This window comes from Anopheles maculipalpis, chromosome 3RL, assembly GCF_943734695.1.
Source record: "Anopheles maculipalpis chromosome 3RL, idAnoMacuDA_375_x, whole genome shotgun sequence".
In the NCBI taxonomy this organism is placed as follows: domain Eukaryota; kingdom Metazoa; phylum Arthropoda; class Insecta; order Diptera; family Culicidae; genus Anopheles; species Anopheles maculipalpis.
Window position 1 is genome coordinate 40,806,922 of NC_064872.1, and position 19,412 is coordinate 40,826,333.

Here is a 19,412-nt window from a genome sequence, read left to right on the forward strand (position 1 = left end):
GCAAAACCCTAAGATGTCCATGGAAATTGAGAAAAAGATGAATCTGGATGTCGATCGCCGTAACGCACGCCGGCGCCTCAACCAGAGTGGTTTGAAAAGTTGTTTGGCATCGAAGCGCCCTTTCATAAGCATGCAAAACAAACAGAAGAGATTCGAATTTGCAAAAAAGTACGCCGGAATGTTCATAGAATTTTTGGAAAAGCGTTTTGTGGAGCGATGAGATCAAGGATGAGGTGTTCGGTAAAGCATGGAGGGGGGAACGTTATGGTTTGGGGATCGTGTTCGTGGTCTGGAGTCGGAAGTTTGGTGAATATCAACGAGATTATGACTGCAGATGTATATATACAATTGTTGAATGAAAATGTGGAGGTTTCACTATTGAAAACTAGCCTACAAATTACATGTTTCAACAAGACAATGACTCCAAACATACGGCAAAAAAAAAAACAACTGCGTTCTTCAAATCTAACCGAATTAAGGTGCTCGATTGGCCACCCCAATCTCCCGACTTGAATCCGATAGAAAATTTGTGGTGTTATTTGGACGATAAAGTGGACAAAACATCGATCTCCAACCAAGACGACTATTTTGATGCGTGAAAACAGCGTGGGAAAAAATTGATCCAGAATATCTACGGAATCTCGTTAAAAGTATGCCTCTTCGGTTGGAAGCGTTACTTAAGGCAAAGGGTGGTCATACCAAATATTACGGGTTTCAAAAATAAAGAAGATATTTGATATAAGCTTAACTTGTGAGTAAGAAATCTGGTGTATGATTTATTTTGCCCATTCCGATCCTCATCCTTTCCTGAAAGATAGGATATATTTAGAAAGTAATGCATTATACTAAAAACTTCACTTCTACAACATTATTGCCTGATAATAGGTCAACAATTTTCCTAAAGATAGCATTGTTGTAACTATTACGTTGCAGGAAATATTGAGCCTGTGGTAAGAATAGTTAAAGCGTATGAATTATTTTGTCCTGTACTGTATAAAAGATGTCGTTCTGATCGAATGGCATCTGTAATAAGTTCTGATATTTTGTTTTAATATATTAAATCATAATATTGAAACTAGTCACGCTCATAAGAATTGTTGTCAAATTCACATTTTTTTTACTTTACCGATATTTAACGCATAATAAATGAAACTTCTTTCTGGAATTTAATGGTAATTGTGTTCGTCCCACTGTTGCATTTCCAACCATGTTTCTTGTTTCGTCGGCATTCTTCAAAGGCTAGTGGTGCACGTTGTTAATTTAGTTAGTCTTGCCGTTAGGATACGACCCTCTACGGTGGTCTGTTTGTATGGGGTGCAAACAAACCAACGAGAAAAAAAAAACCCATTTCGCAAACGACATTTATCGAACCGTGAATGACACGAACGAATGGCGCTGAAACGACGATGCGCTTCATAGAAACGGAGCTGCCTGGTGCTGACATGCTATTAGGTTTTTCTTCATTTGGCTTTTGTTGGCAGTTCCCTGTAGGGTTAGTGATTGAAGTATGCTGTTGTAGGCATGCTGTTTCGTGGTTGGTTTCGGTAATTCATAACTCACACATTTTGAGCAGATCAAGAAAAATTGGATAAAGATGAATAGAATTTATTTGTTTTGATTCGATTGATTGTGATTAATTTATTTGCCAAAAAGTACTATCAGAAAAGGTATTTGATACCTTTTCGAAAGTGTAGACAGTTGGGATGAGTTTGTCCATTAAACACCACCCACTCTGACTACACGATCTGTCTGTCTGTCAACGGAGCATTTTTCGCTCTGGTGAACTACCGGATGAAAATCGGATTTAGTCCTAGAAAATGAAAGAAGTGTGTTGTTGAAGCTTGCATGAATTTCTGTCTGTTATATGTGTTCTCTTGTAGGTGTGTATGGGTGTTTATATGTAACACTTTCTACCAACAAAAAAAAAAAACAAACTGTCGAAAATGGCTTCAACTAGTGGTAGCTACCTTCAGCGATCAGCACGAAAAACAGAGAAAATTGCTTCTAATCCGTATCGTTAGGCACACCCATCACGTACTTCCAATCATGCACACACATACATACGTGATCCAGGAGCAATCCGACTACAGCCACTGAAATCCTGTTCCGGTAGTTTAGCATAACTCTTTTCCTACCTTTTTCCCACCCACAATACGGCTAAAAACCATCCATTTTCGGGGCATCTACCATATGCAGATCGTTTTTTTTTTCTTCTTCTTTGGCTGGTTCCGATACGGTTTGCATCCATCCGTTTTGCAGTGATTTTCAGAAAGTGATTTAAATATCAATTTAATGGATGTTTTTTTTTTAATTTTCCACTCCCTTTCATCCGCGCAAATTCCTGTTTCATTACCAATTTATTGGTTCAATTTATTATCCGCCGTTTGATTTGGCTGGGAGCGTTGACTGGGTTGGGTGTTGTACAGCAACTTCAGTAGCGTTGTCCTGTGCGCCTATATGTTGAATTTTCCAATCGATATGTTCACACCAGTGTAGTTGACTTTTGGATGTAGTTTGAGGCTGACCATCTATTTGGATGGTAATGGGGTAACGGGTTTCGAAAATGGCATTTTAAAACAAATAGTTGCTTGTCCATTTAGTAAGCAACCCGATGGATAATGCGTTTTCACGCGGAAATGAAAATGTTTGGATTCGTAGATCATCAATTCTTTTTTCACATAAAAATGTTTAAATGCTTAAATTTGATCGAAAGAAAGTTCTTTTGTACTTAAGCATGAAAAAAGTACTAATTAAACTCTGCGGCCATTTTAAACGCTTTGTCAAGCAAAGCGAGACCCCACATGTTAGGACACAAACCAGTAATATATTCGCTTATTGAATGTTTGTTTTGAATCTTTTAGAATTTCAAAAACAGACAAAAAATTACGTTATTTTAAATTTCAATTGCAATCGGATCAATTGTGCATCGCTACATGTTCAAAGCGCATTTCCATATCGATACGACTCATACGATCGTACTCATAAATCGAAAAAAGAAATTCCCAACACCATTAGTGCGTTGCATCAAAGGAGGGTAAAAAAAACCTCACTCGTAAATGCCGTAAAGGAATCCACCCCTGCCTGGCATCTAACGACAGCTGTCGCTACAACGTTTCAGCCGCTTCGTGCACAAAATGGGCCATGCCTCCGGGAAAGCAGTATCGAAACAACCACTCTCTAAACAGTGCCCAAGTGTCGAGTTTTGGTGCTGTGAAACAACACACGAAATAGAAGCGGCCCATTAACGCGCGTTTAGCAGACGACAACTCTTTTGCTGGGAAGGAAGGCGAAATACATCGTCCATCACCTGAATGATGATGATCACCATCGTCAGCCTAGTTTTCGTACCGCTCGGGTCTTGGAACAAGAGCGGAATGAACATTTCACACGTGTGCATGTGTCCGTGTGTGTGTGTGTGTGTGTGTGTGTGTGTGTGTGTGTGTGTGTGTGTGTGTGTGTGTGTGTGTGTGTGTGTGTGTGTGTGTGTGTGGCATCTTTTTGAATAAGATCAAAGCAGAAGTGCTTTAAGTGTGAAGACATTCCAATCGCACTGCCCCTTCCTGTTCTGGTTTCCCCCGGGGAGGTAGACTTGAAAGGTGTACAAAAATAGGAAACAAATATCCAAATCCGTTCACTTCAAAGTGTGTGCTTTTGAAATCTCCTTTTCGTCTAACGAGCTCCTACAAACGGAGTGAAGATGACTGAGCGTGTGCGTGTGCTGTATGGTGAAATGGATGGACCCTGCAGTCTCTAATGGTACGAGTGGGATGTTTTCCCATCCCTCTTCCACGACGGTCTGCTCTATTTCCGCATCTTTTTACGTGGACACATGGTCTATACTATTTTTTTTTCTTTGAAAAAAAGTTAAATGTATTGTTATGCACTTTAATGTACGGCATTATATTTTAATTTTATTTATCTCCCTCTATCTTTGCAGTACTTCAAGAATGCGCCACCGACTCAGAGGAATTGATTTATCCGGGGCGAGCTCCGTCGGCCTGTAGTGCACCGCCAGATCTACTCTTAACGAGCGATCGTGAACAAATGTTGAAAGTAAAATCCTCCTCCAGTACTGGTGCTGCCCCGGGTCAGACGAAGTCGTCCGTCCATCATCATCATCATCATCACGGCCACCAGCAACAATCACCCTCCGCAAATGGACATAATCATTCAAGCGCATCCCAGCCACAGCAACATCATCACAAATCACAAAAAGAAGCCTTCCGCAAGAGCGGTTCAGGGAAAATGGGTAGCGGAGGAGGAGCGGCCGGTGCCTTAGGTGGAGGAGCTACCAATACAATCAACACCACTGCCGCCACTATTCGGAGCGATCCAGATCGTGTTCGATTAGAGGTAAGTTACGTTTTATGCAAAACATTACAACGCGTTGTGAAGAAGCGAAAGTGCACATGGGCATTATCCCTCATTTCATGATTTCCATATCATAGCGTACTGCCTGGAATTCTCCTGCAGAAGAACCTTTGGCAGTAGCAATCGTTTGGGAGGTTTTTTTTTTTACAAAAAGTTTAACCTGATTCAGTTTCGTTTGTTGATACGCCAATAGAAAAGTTGCGATAAAAAAAAGCATACATCACAAAACCCTAGCAAGCAAGAAGTGCACCGTGAAACTCCGTCAGTTCAGCGATAAGACACAAACAAAACGGCGGATCACTGTTTGATGTTTGCCGATTTATTGTACTATATTTTACGCGATTCGCGATTACATTCATTCATCGCGAGGAGTGATTGGAAATGTATGAAATTAGGTCCACGAACGTCTCTATGAAGACAAGGAGAGACAGCTTTTACATTGATAAGTTTGATGAAAAAATCCGCTTGGCAGATTGAATCGATGATGTATCGATAAAAATGAAATAAAAATCAACAGTTTAAGTTTTTACTTTGGATATTATTCGCTTGACGGTAAAAATTCGGTGGTAAATATTATTTGATAATAAAATCCAAACCAATTTTTGTATATCTGTGGTCAATTTACCTATCCACATGGATAAGTTAATCCTTGTTTGAAACTTTTCAATTGCTCAACCACGATAAACGATTCCACAAAAAACACAGCGGTTGGAACCTACGGAAGAATCCAAATGCTAAGAGAAGTCAGCAAGCAATTCATCTGTCGTACAACTGGCCCGCTTATGCGTTCATCATCACGACTGCATGACCGAACAAGCGGTCGAAGGCTGGCCGCATTTGACAACGGCGGTGCTTTAGAAGCATATGACAACGGCGGCTGTTATCAGGACCGCTGTGTCTGTGAAAGTTGCCGCCCCGACACTCGGCTCGTAATGCTGACTGATAATACTAGGGTGGCTACATTTGGCTGAGACGCGACGTACTTCGCGGCGTTGTGGAAGTTGGATCGAATGCGACGAACGATCCGGTTTTGGTTGAAATGCTTGATGTCGCCGATCGAAACGTGAACGAGCCGAGACTGAAGGTTGTAACGACAGTGCAGATGCAGAAGGGGAGGCATATTAGAAGCATATTCGAAGTGGCGTGGCGCGAGGAACAAAAGGAAACCGCCGATGATGACGACGATTCAATATCACTCGATTTTCTCCGTTTCTTTCGACTTGTGGAAAAACATTTCGGGGTGAGCTAATCGGTCCAAAGCTGTTGAAGCTTTGATTTATTTATTTTCGTTTCGTGGATGCTTATGAATTATTATTAAAAGAATAATATTTTTTTTCTCAGCTTACAAATAACGCTTGTTACATGTTACACATTTGAATGCTTTCCACTTGGTTGATTATCCTAATCTTTGATCCATTTTATTCCTTCTAATACCTTGTTGATACGTGAAATCTTGTGTCTACAAATCACTGGAATGAGAAAAAAGAAGTAAACTCTAAGCGTTTGGCGCAAACGCTCGTTCCCGCCTGTCTTGCAAACCCACTCGAATCTCTCTAATGCTACTCTAAGTTTGCTTAACGAGGCAAAACGCAGAGGGGTTGACGACGCCAGTGGTGGTTTGTTCATTGATAAATACAAACAACTGAACGATCTTGGCATAGGGCAACGCTGAGTACAACGCTGCCGCCGTCGAGGAATGTTTAACTTTCTTAACGTGCATGTGAATAATCCAATCCGTCAACGAGCAGTCCGATAGGGGCGGCGGCACACTTTGAGGATTTATTATTGTTATTACTATCATTCTTTTTTCGCTTGATTCGCTTCTCGCTCGATCGTGACCAGAGCCAACAGCGCTATAAATGGATTGGGCAAAGAATAAAACTAGGAGATTTGTTTTTTTTTATTCATAAATCTGCAAATGTTTTCTAAGAGTTTTAATCGAAAACATGGTTGACCTAAAACGTTCTCAATCATAATGATGCGGAAGAAAAAGGAAGCATTATTGTTAGTGAAAGTTAAATCTTTATAGAATTGTTTCATATTTTTATGTTGCTTAAAAAGCGAGTAAATATATTTTTCAGTACGTTAGCAGTTAGGGCGTCCTTACATAATAAGGAAATTACATTTTTATGTATGTAAATTTGTTTTGCGTTTGTGTGTGAATAACTACATCTTCTTCTTCCTCTTCTTGGCTTAACCACGTGCTAAGTCATGGGGACCATCTAATGCATTACTAGATCTATCCTTGATAATACGTAGTTGAAAACTCAGCACTCACTGCGGAAGATCGATCCGGTTAGGATTTGAACCTCGATCCTGTAACTGAGTCCTGAACCTTGGCGCTGTTTGCCTATGAAGTCATCAAAGTTTTGAAGAGCTGGATATACCCAAATAAAAATGGAAGCAAAATAAAAATAAATCTCAAAACGCGTTTGAAACAGCCAAAACGACCTCCCAAATGAGGTAAAACAATGTACGATGGTGATGATATTTGGCCGTCTGCTGTTAAGCGATTACTAATGTTGATCAGCACAGCCCTTTAACGTGTGTGTGTGTGTGTGTGTGTGTGTGTTGAATAAGAAAAAGGAGCACGCATAATAATGAAGCAAATACTCATCCACCTAACCGGCATATACTGCCGGTTATATGCTGGATGACTATGAAAGTTCATAGAGCGCCACGCACTTATTGAAGGCTTTCGAGACGGTGTGCACCATACTTCTGCCAATGAAATTCGTTCCCATCGAGGTACCGAGTACGCAAAGAAGGATATTTGAAACACGAAGATCGTCCAGTACGTATTATACGAAGCAACTCAAGACACCAGACATCACCAGAAATGGTGTTGTGCTCGCCTAATGAACACGGTTAAGATGGTTATGCGTCATGAACCATGACGTATGTATGGACCAACAATATTTTTTGACGCTTATCATTATCGCCCTTGGTGTGATGTTTTCCTTCCTACCTACTCAAAAGCCATGCAAACCGAGCCAAGAAAAAGTTTTTTTTTTATAAAAAATATAAATCATTTTCGATCAATCCCATTTTTTGGTGAAAGTTTATTTAGATATTCCAGTTAGCGTTCCTAAAAGGAACATGATCTTCTTCTTGGCTGAACGTCCTTCTAGGTCACGCCGGCCATCGAATGGATTACTAGACTCTTCCCGATACCATGTAGTTGCATAGTCAAGTCCTCACTACGGATTTGAATCAAGGTGCTGATGTGTTAAGACCGGTGCCGCTGCCGCCTATACCACCGGGGCGCTTCAAGGACAATCTTCTTCTTCTTCTTGACCTGCTCAGGATTGAGCACATCGTGTTTGACATGGCCAGGTCTCCAATCAGTTTCCGGGAAACACGGTCCAGGGCTGCAGTCCTCCATCCACGGAGGATTGCATCCGAACTCCGACAGATTAGACTCCACTTGATCTAGCCAACGAGCTCACTGTGCTCCTCTACGCCTCGTGCCGAACGGGTCGCTGACGAGTACCTTCTTAGTGGGGCATGAGTCCGGCATCCTCATCACGTGCTCCAGCCAACGGCTTTGACTACCGTCAGGATATCAGCACCGCAAAACAGCTCAGCTAGCTCGTGGTTCATTCTCCTTCGCCACTCCGCCAAAGATAGTCCTTAGCACCCGCCGTTCGAAAATGGCGCGTTCATTGGCATCCTCTGTCAGCATAGTCCAAGACTCGTTCTCGTAGAGGACTACCGGACGTACGTAAGCAGGTATTTTGTCTTCGTCGCATTGATGCTCAATACAATTCTATAGGCCTCGCGTTTCAGTCGGGTGTGCGCCTCGCACACCGCCTCAGTTGTCCGTCCGATGATGTCGATGTCATCCGCGAAGCCAAAGAATTGGAGAGATCGTTTGAACGATTCGATTAGAACGATTCCGATAGCATGCTCGAAACTCTTACCTTGCACTGCACCCCGTCCATAGCGGCCTTTAGCAGCCGTACCAGCTTCCCCGGGAATCCGTACTGCTGCATGGTGTTCCATAGTTTGGTTCGATCTATGGTATTGTAGGCCGCCTTGATGTCAATGAACAGGTGGTGCGTAGGGATCTGGTGCTCCCGGCATTTTTGGAGGATCTGCCGTAGAGTGAAGATTTAGTCGGTTGTCGATTTGCCTACAACAAATCCAGCTTGGTAGTTTCCGACGAAATCTGTAGCAAAAGGCTCCCAAGTCTGCAGAAGAGTATTCGGGACAGGATCTTTTAGGCAGCATTCAGGACTGTGATGGCCCGGAAATTAAGCAGCTGGAAGTTAGCCTCAAGGAACATAAACGCACTTAATTAACTAAAGTACTAATGGTAGGGGAATGCTTAATGACCATGTATGTCATACTTGTATCGCTGTGGCCAAATCGAACGATTGTTATTTTGTTTATCATCTATTGACCTCATATCTTAGGCGCACGGTGATAATTAACAGGTCGATACATTGCGAGTGAATACAACAAACAATCAAACAGCCTGGACTATATCTCCCGTGACCGCCGTCGTAATCATCATACGTATTGGTCACATACACAAATATAGTCGTGCTTTTGTTATGCTATCTACATGGTCCCATGTAATATAGTCTTGTCAAACACAGACTAAAGTCTCTCTTATCTTATCTAACATCCAGACAATTCAAAACCGTAACAAGTGGATGGAGAAAAACACCACGCGGTTTTTGCCGATGCTGATAGAATACCAGCATGGCGCTTAAATGTAACGAAACGAAATGCAAAAAAAAACATGCACACACATACAAAATAACATCCTAATGACCTTGCCCTACCGCATTTCTGAATCTGCAAAAAATGAGAATAGCATTTCACTCATTCCGATTCGGATCATTTCACATACAATCAGAACTACTGTGGCACATCGGTTCATCTGATAGACAGCTTGCGGGCAGCTTTGGCCCTTGAAGTGTGTGGTCTGGTAAGGGTTATGAACTTTTCAATCAATATGGTGTGGCGCCTTGTTGATTAAATCGTTTCTCAATACTTATAAATGATGTTTGATGTAATTTTAGTACAAGTATGGCTATTGGGAAATATGGGTTACTTAGAAATCTGCCAGAACAGCTAACATTACTAACTGTTATTTATCAATGTTTTGTCTTGCAGGAGTTCACTTGCGATGTATCACTGGAAGATGGTAAGAAGCCCCAACCGCTACAGTTTTCCTTTACTCTCTACGATTTGGACGGTCATGGCAAAATAACCAAAGATGTAAGTGTATAAGAAAGCATATCTATACTGGTTGTGAAAATGCACAAACTAATTGTTGTTTTTTTTTCTTTCGTTTTGCTGGACAGGACATTGCTGGAATAGTGTCGACAATTTATGAATCTATAGGCAAATCGGTAGTAGTTCCTCACTATGGTAGCAAAACCATTAATGTTCGCCTAACTGTGTCTCCTGATGGCAAAACGGCTGCCGCAAAACCAGCATCGGCCGCAGTGAAAAAAGCAATAATCACGCCCCGCCGGCGATATCGTTCGCGGAAACTTATCTCCGATGATGATGGTAGTGACACGTCCGAAAACTGTCCCCGACTGTTACGCAATCGAACAGCTGCTGCGGCCGCTAGCGTGAGCCATGGTGAGACGACAAACAACAATCAAACTGCTCTGCCAAACCAGCAGCATCAGCAGCAACAGCATCACCATCATCATCACCACCATCCAAACGGAAGCACGGGAAAGCTCAAAGAGTCGAATCTGTCGAAGGCAAACGCATTAGCTGACGATTGCCAGGTTAACTGCACAATTGGGCAGAGCAACAGCTCCGAAAGCTCTGCAGCAGCTGGCCAACTACTGGTGGATGCATATCATAACAATCTTAGCTCGGTAACCACTGGAGCAGGAGTCGAAGCGGGGAAGAGCAGCATCCTGAACAATACTTTCAATGCAACGAAGAACAAGGCGGTTGATAATATTTACGAAAGCATTAACAATCTAAAGTGTTGCAATCTTCGGCAGCAACAACAAAATCATTATCAAACAGCATCTCACAATACAAGCATAGCACAGACGACGGTTGCTTCCCTTCCTGTAGGATCTGCATTAAATCAATCGAACGCCTCCACGGCAGCACTCATTTGTCGCGATTGTATTGATGGTCCAACGACGACGCTGCTACCAACGCTGGCTTCGCTGGATACGGTCGTTATTCCTACACCACCGTCCGCGGCGGTTGTCGGACGTGCCAAACGGAAGCTTGTGCGAAAAACGCGATCCTCTCGGAAAACTGCAGTCGCAGCCAAGATGATGGCGGAAGACTTTCAGAGACGCCCGAGGGCTCGCAGTTTGTCGGTGGGAAACGAAAATTGCTACGAGAATGTAATTGGACGTATGGCGGCCGCCCAAGAGGAGTGCTGGAAGAGCTCGTTGTGCCGAAGGGAGCTAATCGAGATCATACGCGAAAGTATGGTGAAAAATAGTCTCTGTTTTCAACCAAATCGGTAAGTACCCGGGTAGGATTGATAAACTTTTGTGTGGTGCCTTTGTTGCGGTGCCGGTATTGCTTTAACGAGTACGTTTCGCTTTCATTCCCTCGCAGGAAAGCGATAGAAAGTTCACCGAAACATCGCCACCGTTCGCACACGATTGCTTCCCGCGTTGGGGATCAGGTGTTCTTCAACTATCACCATCCGACGGCGGCAGCGCTGGTTGCAGCCAATAACGGTGTGACTGCTGCAGCAGCCGAACTCGGTGGAGCACAAGCCGCCACCACAAGCACAACCACGACGGCACTGTTTGCCATTGCTGGGCACGAAGCAAACCTGTGCGGGTACGATTCGTACCTTCACAAAACGATCTGTGCCGCGGCCAATGGTGGCGGTGCGGCAAACATGCAGTTGGCAGCAGCTCATACGACAGCGACTATTAACGGCGGTGTTCAAGCACTTGCCAGCAGCACACCAAACCGGTTGCTTCAACAGCACTTCCATCATGCGAAATTGAAGAGGTATGTGTTTTTATTGATGTTTTAATTGTTTGTGTAGATTTTTGTACAATACTTGGGATCTTGATTGTCATTTTAGGAAGGAACATCATCGATTGGCGGCAGCTGTCGGTGCGGTTCGTTCTGCCCATCCTACGCCCGTAAAGCTAAGCACCGCCCTGCTCAATCAGCAGTACCCGAATCTCTCGGCCGAGCAGAAGCTAACGCGCTCGATCAATCAGGTTGAACAGTGGCTCGATCATCGTAGTCCCAAGATCCTTCCAAAGGTCAAACTAACGGACGAAGTGCAACCGCAACGTACAACAGCCGTCGGGCGACCGTTGAAACGTTCCAAGAGCAAAGAAGAGCTAACACCGAGCAACCTTTTGCTGCTGGAAAATCTGAAAATCAGCGAGGACATTGCGGAAATAGCGGTGGTAACACCGAAAAAGGTGTTCAACAAAGAATCGCTGATTGCTTCCGCGACTAAAAAGAACATTAAAACGCAACATCAGCATCAACATCAGCACAGTTCACCGCGGCCACCGACTTCACCGACCGTTGAAGCGAGCGTTGAGAAATCTGTTTCGGTAACCAAACAATCGATACCAAATGGAGACGCCCAGCTAATCCAGCTGCAGTACGGTTCGGTACCAGTGAATGCTGAACCAAGTGAATGTGAAAATCTTATCCGCATGTCAGACGATGGTGAAGACGAGTCACAGCCGCAGCTAGCTACAGCAAAGCAACAATTTCGCCATCATCCGCAGTCACGCTCACAGCCACAATCTCCACAGCATCATCAGCATCACCATCAGCAGCAACGTCCGAAGGAACCACGTTACTGTGGCAGTGGTGGAGCACATTCAGTTTCGTCTGCATCGGCCGCTTCGACAACGGCTGTCCACAGGTACGTGCACGAGCACATTCACCATCACTATCATCATTTCGAAAATGATCCAGACGAATCTTGATGCTGGTGGTATGGACGCCTACGACCGGAACCGCCATCTTTAGCGCCAGTTCCCGCCGAGATGGCAAAAGTTGGTGGTGGCCATTGGTTATCACTCGAAGAACCTCCACCGCCGCCGTGATCGATGCGAAACACTACCGTCGTCTTAGCTGCTTCATCGGTTAACCAGTGGTATGGCCACCGCACTTCGGTGGGTTGGTTCTGTTGCTTCTAACGTTGCTCCAGTCCGTCTTTATCTCTCTCTCTCTCTTTTCTCTCTTGTGTTTTGTACTTACGAATCTCACAAAGTTGAAGTTTTACACGAATCATGAAGCTGTCGAAAGAAAGCATTCGAAAAACAAACTAAATAAGATAGTATCAAGTCCTTTCCATGCTGTGTAAATAATATTTGGAAGAAAAAAACGTAACCAAACATTTTTACCTTATGATGTGTATAAAGTTTGTATTATTTGTGTAGTAGTGCGCGATAGCAAAACTTCTTCGCGGTTGGTACGATTTTGTAAAAGCGATAGCAGCGCACCGATGAACAGAGTTTTGCTAGTTGAAAGTTATACTAAATCACTCAATATTGCATGCAAATATTGACGAAGGGAAAATGTACAGGAAGGTACATTTGTTACAAAATTCGATAAATCGATAAAGCGGGATGAAATTAAAATGATCCAGTAGTCTCTGAACGATTCAGCTCAATGGGTGGGAAAAGAATAAGTATTAAGCTACTAAATATTTGCTAGCGTTAGTAACTATTTATTTTGTTAGTTGGAACCAAATCATCGAACCCCTGCCGTAGACAGAGACAGCTGTAGAAGGAGCAAAGAAAAGGAGCAAACAACATACTTTACAATGCATTGCAAAGCTATATACGTAGGTAACAACACTAAAGCAAATCGCTCTGATACCACAACATTCATTATATGCTAGAAGATCCTTTCATGATACATATGCAACATGCAATCTTCCCAACTTACACCGATTCTCCTTCAGATTACCTGTTCATTTAAAAGCAAACGTATTATGTCTTGTTAACGTCTCATAGTACTAATACTTTGCCCTTTTGTTTCTCATTCATAAAATCATTCGGTATCATTTATATGCGTGTGTGTCCCTGTCCCCCGTTTTAGCATTTCTCAACAAAATTTCATTGAACAAAAGTGTACATAAATAATAGCTCACAGCGTGGATCCTAACCCAAACGTCGCAGGAAACGATTGCATGTTAACACACGCAACGGAAAAAAAAGAACACGAAACTTACAAGACTGATTTCATGTTATTAAATCGTAATAATGAATGTTTTTTTTTTGTGTATGTGTGTATCGCGATACGTTTGTTCGATACTTTATCTCCTTTAAGTTGTTAAATGTTAAAACACGTAAATATTTAATGTGGATATAGAAGGAGTTGTAAACGTGTACTGAGACAAAAAATGTGCGACAGTCCACTGTTGCTAAAACTACATGGCCATTTTTTTAAACTTTTATTCGACGGTTGGTTTCCAACGAAAGCAAAAATTATTAGCTTTGTTTTTCATTTATTTCTTTCTTTACTGTATGGCATTAATATTAAGAGAAATTAATTTTGTTCGTAGCGTTAAACACAAAATTATTATTGGCAGGTTTCGGTTACATATAATGCAGGTGTATAGTTGATAGTGAAAGATGGTATTAAAGCGCAAAATTATCAGTAAAATACATAGGATCTTTTTATGAAGTAAAAAAAAACGACCAGTACAATTTAAGCCTTTTAACGTTATTGCCTTACATGTTTCTAAATTGACTCAATATTTTTAGGTTTATTTTAGAATTGTGTTTTATTGCTTTCAAAATTATGCAGCAAAATTCAATAGAAGAAAAAAAAAGCTCTTACTAACCAAGCATTTCTATTTCTAAAACATCAAATTCAATAAGTTGGGTACGATAAAATAATCACTGAAATCTTTGGACCAATCTTTTGGAATGAGAAAAGAAACGCCAATGCATACGATGGAAGTCATTTTACTTTGTAAAGATTATGAATTGATGCAGCCCGTTTTTCTGCTTGCAAGAGCTTTTCGTGTGTTTTTCGATAAGTATATAATATTATGCAGCCAATGTATGGAGAGCTTCATGCTATACAAAAACAAAAACAAGTGCTTTCGGATTGGTTACAAAAGCTGGGTACATGTTTAATCAAAAGTATTCTTTAAAGGCGTACAGTCGTAAGATACAAGTACAAGTACGAATTTACACGGTCAAACAAAACAAAAACCATACCTTCAAATCCTAACTTAATCGTTCCTGGTTCAGCAAAACGGCTGCAGGCCTAAACGTTTTTCAGCGCAATGTCCAGTCAGAAATGAGTGAGAATGAATGTATATGCGTTTGTATGATTATTAAGTGCTAAGGTTTATTTATTATGACAATTTTCGCGAACAATGGCGACTGGCGAATGTGTTTGATGCTCGTTTCATTTATGTCTCGAAAGTTCTTCAAGCTAATTTGCTTCAGAAAAGTATGAAGATGTAAACGGAAACTCAATTCCAATGTATCATTCATACCGCAGACGTATGGTAATATTCAAAATAATATAACGTGAATACAGTTAAATAATTATGGGCAAACGACTTATTTACGTACAACATATCACACATATTGTTTCAGAGCAGCATGGATAAGTATTTCAAGTTGCAAGTATAATATGCTTCCTCTTGTTTTAAATACATCATTTCATTCGTCGGTCTGGGACATCTTTTGTACTTAAATATGAAGTTGAATATCTCAGCAAAAATTCAAGATATGATCCAATACGTTATGCATTTAAATACAAACTATCAGCACAGAGGATGGCGATCGACACAAGAACAGTTTCTGCTTTCGCTTGCTTTGAAAAACCATAAAAAAGAACAATTGAATAAAGACTACCCGTTGTATTGCAACCTCAAAGATTAAGAGCATTTACAGGATTATGATCAAAGCATTAGGCTTGTTACTGTGAAAAGTTATTTTATTTCTTATTTTATTACGGAAAAGCAATTGCATTGAATTTTACTGAATTCAATCAGTTGTTTTGTGTTATATTGACGAATATTACAGTTAACCAGAACAACATTTGGAGTTATTCTTCCCATGAAGTCCTCAATTCCTCCACCGTACCAGTAAATGTTATTTCATAAGAATGATCAGAACCACCTGGCAGCTGCCTCCTTAAAGATATTTTTCTCCCCGAGGCACCACGTGCTTCGCCAACACAATTGTAGCCCATCACAGGAACATCACCAGGTACTACGCTTCGCTCTATAAAACACAACATCACTGAAGACTCCATTTTGGTATGAGCGTAACTTTGAAATTCTATTGTTAAGCAGCAAATAATTCTTGGCAAACGTGTCTAGTACAGGCTTCACATACTCCAACGATCCATAAGACTACAGCAGCATATGAATTACCTAAAATGCCATGCAATGATACGTCCGGTAGTCCTCTCCGGGTACAAATCTTGGACTGGTAGAAGACGTCTATGCTTTCTTCATTTTCGGGTGCTGCGTAAGACTATATTTAACGAAATATGCGAGCAGCTCACTTGAGGAGGCGAATGAACCACTAGTTAGTTGAGCTGTTTGGTGGATCATACGATGGTTGAGAATTGTAAAGATACCGTATTCATGTTCGTTCATGGATACCGAGTTCGTTGGCAGGATCAAGTAAAGTCGATCTTGTAGAAGATCATATGTATGATCATATGATATCATATGTATATGTCATACCATACGTTGTGGAAACAAGGATACTGGCTGTAGGCTCAATCTTAACCACGGTCCACGGTGTGCTGTGCCTTTGAACACCCGAAGCATCCAAATCGTTATATAAGTATTTAAAATCATAAATTATTTACAACATTATTCGAACGGAAGCTCATTCAAGCACAGAAGTACAATTTTACTTGACAAAATAAATGTGCGATAAATGTATTTTTCGAGCAGAGAATTCAAATCCGAATTGTACAGGAATCAAAATTCTACAACAAGAAAAACACAATCCTAGCAGCTCGCAAACGTAAACAATCTTCTGTCAGCTGATCCGTGACGTAATGTGTGTTTTGTTGTTGTGTTCATTTGTAAAAAAAAAGTGTAAACAAACGTCACATTGCGGATCCACTGTCAGTCATTCAACCATATGGTCTGTGTTGTGTTCGGCGTAAAACGTGCGGAAAGAAAATGATCCGCAAGTTTGCGAAATATTGGCGCGATTCGGCATCTCTTCTCGTAGTAGCTAGGGACCGTCCGACCGTACACCGAGAAACGTACAATTACAAGGTTTGTTAATTACGTGTGCATGTGAAGACAAATGAAAAAAATTCTTCCTTTCCAGGTGCTCGTGTTCAAACGCACCGCCAAGACGTCCTTTATGCCCAACAGTGTAGTTTTTCCCGGCGGTGGTTTTGACAAACAGGACTCGTCTCTAGATTGGGAAGCGTTCTTTCACGATAGATCCGTATCTAGCGGCGCATTAAAGAAGCTTACTGAGGTGGACGGTTCGAGACCACCCATATTTCACACGGAGCGCACGGGTTTGCTTGATCGTAACCTATCGCTACGGCTGTGTGCATTACGTGAAGCATTCGAAGAGCTCGGTGTACTGCTTGTAATGGATGAGCAGAAGCAGAAACGAGCTTCTTATTATAGCAACTATCTGCCCTCGTTTGATGTTAGTAGGTGGCAACAACGAATACACGACGGAGAAACCTCCTTCCAGGAGCTACATACCACGCTCGGCACTGTACCTGATTTGTTCAATCTATACGAATGGTCATGCTGGTTAACTCCGGCTATGTTTCGTAAAAGGCGCTTCGAAACCGCATTCTATCTTGCAGTACTGAATGAAGTACCGAACATACATCCGGAACCGCACGAAGTACAGGAATATTATGTAAGCCTTTTAAATAGGAGCATTTCAGCAAACGATATCCCAACTAAGTTTTAAAATGTTGTCTTGCTTATTGTGTTCCAGTGGGATACACCTGCCTCATTGTTGGAAGCACATCGAGAGGAAAAAATATGGCTGGCACCACCACAAACATACGAACTAACCAGACTAAGCTACATATACGATATTGACCAGTTGGCACGTTTTGCCGCCCTACGCAACCGGAAAGGTTCCACTTTGCTCTGTCCGGTTCAATATAATGCTGCAGATGGCGTGATATTCGTGTTGCCTGGGGACGATTTGTATCCAGCCGGATACGACTACATCTCCGATAATCCCGACCTAAACATGTACGGTGAGCTGCCACAGGAGGTGATACGAAAACAGTCGAAAAAACTTCACCGTGTGGAGCACAAGGATTTGCATCATCAAGCATTCTTTCTAAATCACCAACCGCTAGACGGTCACTTACACATACAGGGACAAAATGATTTTGCAAATAATTAACCCTATTGTTAATGATCGCCAACCTGGGTAAGTGTTGCACTTAAATTTCTTAATATTTTTTGATAGGGAAGGCGTATACGGTTGTAATTTATAGAATACCCAAAACAATTTGTTTTTCATCATTTCGTGCAAAAAAATGCATTTACGACCGTCTACCCGAATAGGCCACGCGTATAGTATGGGAGTTAGCAAGTTTTTTGGGATATAAAGCTTGTGTATTTCGATTTACTCGTCATAGTTGCATGCATTTTTCAAGAAAGATAACGCAGATCAAAATATTTTAACTTTACAACTCGGAAAAAATTAAGTTCAAACAAAATGGCCTACACGGGTAGGCGGTCGTAGAACAACGGGGGTTTTTTTTTGGTTCTATATACTACGGTTAAATAGACGAAATACTTACACGTCGTGTACGTAGAGACAAACTATAATAGCTATAAAAAGGTTATAATGTAGTTAAAATAAAACAAAACCATTCCCATACATTTTATTCCCATTAACCGTACATAAAATATCACAGCTTCGAAAGTTCCCTATTGTCACCCAGCACGTGCAAATGGCGATCTACAGAAGGGCCATTGTGTAGGTAGATTTGGCGATGCAGTCCATGATGCTCTACGCGATGAACATTACGTGCCATGTCGGCTAGTTCCTTCATGGTTCGATCTCCGTACTTGTTCATCTCCTCATTGTCGGTGATAAAATCGAAATGTGTAGGATAAAGGTCATCTCCCGGAAGCACACCGATAAATCCATCGGAAGCATTATACGCCACGGGGCAGAATGAGGTAGATCCTAAGCGATTTCTTACTTTAGCAAAATGTACCAGCACGTCAATATCATGCACGTGGCTCAAACGGTGCAATTCGTACGCTTGTGGCGGTGCTAGCCAAAGATTTTCGTCCGAATGCGCTATAAGTAATTGCTTCGGTGACTGCCACTAAATGAACACGATGTGCGTTAGTTACAAGAATGTGCAAGAAATGTAATAATCGCTCCTTACCATATATTCATCCACCTCGTGCTTCTCGGGGAATACGGGTGGAATTTCGTTCAGTGCAGCCAGGAAGAATGCCGTTTCGAAACGCTTGCGTCGAAAATGTGTCGGTGTTATCCAAGTGGACCACTCGTAGAGACACCAAAGATCCGGTGTTTCCTGGAGTTGCTCGTACAGTTCGCGAAACTGTTTCCTACCATCATGCACATCCGTCTGCCAAGTGCGCACATTAAACTCATGCCTGGCAGTGCTGTATCCGTCGGAGGTTTCCCTGTTTGCCACCAACAGTACGCCCAGCTCTTCGAAACATTCTCTTAAGGCACACAAACGGATGGATATGTTACGGTCGAGCAAATCGTCATCGGTTGTGTAGAAAATGTAGGGTCGTGGACCGGATACAGCACTCACTATTTTGAGGGCTTCCGGTGGAATGTTTTGTTTGGCGAACAGTGTTAACCAGTCTAAAGAATCGTCCTGTGCATCGAATGAACCACCGGGAAATACGATGTGGTTCGGAAGGAAGCTCGTGTTCTCTGTTCGCTTGAATACAAGTACCTGGAACACAGTATTAAATTAGCAAAAGTCTTCCGGTGTAGATATTTGGGCTCTTACCTTGTAATTGTACCCATGCTCATCTAACTCATTATTCACGTTACGGGCCACGACAATCACAGATGCCGAGTCACGCCAGTGTTTCGCGTACATACGCATTGTGC

General features: G+C 42.0%; 3 protein-coding genes across 3 annotated transcripts in view; 2 read left to right on the plus strand and 1 right to left on the minus strand.

Annotated features, from left to right (window-relative positions):
* Positions 1–12,421, plus strand: part of LOC126563996 (protein naked cuticle homolog) — a 49,477-nt gene extending 37,056 nt beyond the window's left edge. The window contains exons 2-6 of the mRNA XM_050220889.1: positions 3,938–4,353; positions 9,499–9,603; positions 9,690–10,837; positions 10,936–11,343; positions 11,420–12,421. Of these exons, the coding sequence (XP_050076846.1) occupies positions 3,938–4,353; positions 9,499–9,603; positions 9,690–10,837; positions 10,936–11,343; positions 11,420–12,293 (2,951 nt within the window). The 3' untranslated portion in view covers positions 12,294–12,421. The remainder of the gene's footprint in view (positions 1–3,937; positions 4,354–9,498; positions 9,604–9,689; positions 10,838–10,935; positions 11,344–11,419) is intronic.
* A 4,049-nt stretch (positions 12,422–16,470) lies between these two features.
* LOC126560625 (acyl-coenzyme A diphosphatase NUDT19-like) lies at positions 16,471–17,699 on the plus strand. The gene is made up of 3 exons (XM_050216581.1): positions 16,471–16,582; positions 16,638–17,195; positions 17,277–17,699. Exons 1-3 carry the CDS (start codon positions 16,484–16,486, stop codon positions 17,697–17,699), a joined length of 1,080 nt encoding a protein of 359 aa, XP_050072538.1. The 5' UTR covers positions 16,471–16,483.
* Positions 17,700–18,211: 512 nt separating this feature from the next.
* LOC126564929 (acyl-coenzyme A diphosphatase NUDT19-like) lies at positions 18,212–19,412 on the minus strand. Its single transcript, XM_050222055.1, has 3 exons — positions 19,309–19,412; positions 18,703–19,251; positions 18,212–18,639 (listed from the first exon to the last, which is right to left on the minus strand). The coding sequence occupies exons 1-3, from the start codon at positions 19,405–19,407 to the stop codon at positions 18,214–18,216; spliced, it is 1,074 nt and encodes a 357-aa protein (XP_050078012.1). The 5' UTR covers positions 19,408–19,412; the 3' UTR covers positions 18,212–18,213.

Bases quoted from the DNA above. Each gene is read 5' to 3' on its own strand.
- LOC126560625 (XM_050216581.1), top strand. From the start codon at position 16,484: ATGATCCGCAAGTTTGCGAAATATTGGCGCGATTCGGCATCTCTTCTC. The intron at 16,583-16,637 runs GTTTGTTAATTA...CTTCCTTTCCAG, and splicing joins GAGAAACGTACAATTACAAG to GTGCTCGTGTTCAAACGCAC. The intron at 17,196-17,276 runs GTAAGCCTTTTA...ATTGTGTTCCAG, and splicing joins ACGAAGTACAGGAATATTAT to TGGGATACACCTGCCTCATT.
- LOC126564929 (XM_050222055.1), bottom strand. From the start codon at position 19,407: ATGCGTATGTACGCGAAACACTGGCGTGACTCGGCATCTGTGATTGTC. The intron at 19,252-19,308 runs GTAAGAGCCCAA...ACTGTGTTCCAG, and splicing joins AGCATGGGTACAATTACAAG to GTACTTGTATTCAAGCGAAC. The intron at 18,640-18,702 runs GTAAGGAGCGAT...GTGTTCATTTAG, and splicing joins ACGAGGTGGATGAATATATG to TGGCAGTCACCGAAGCAATT.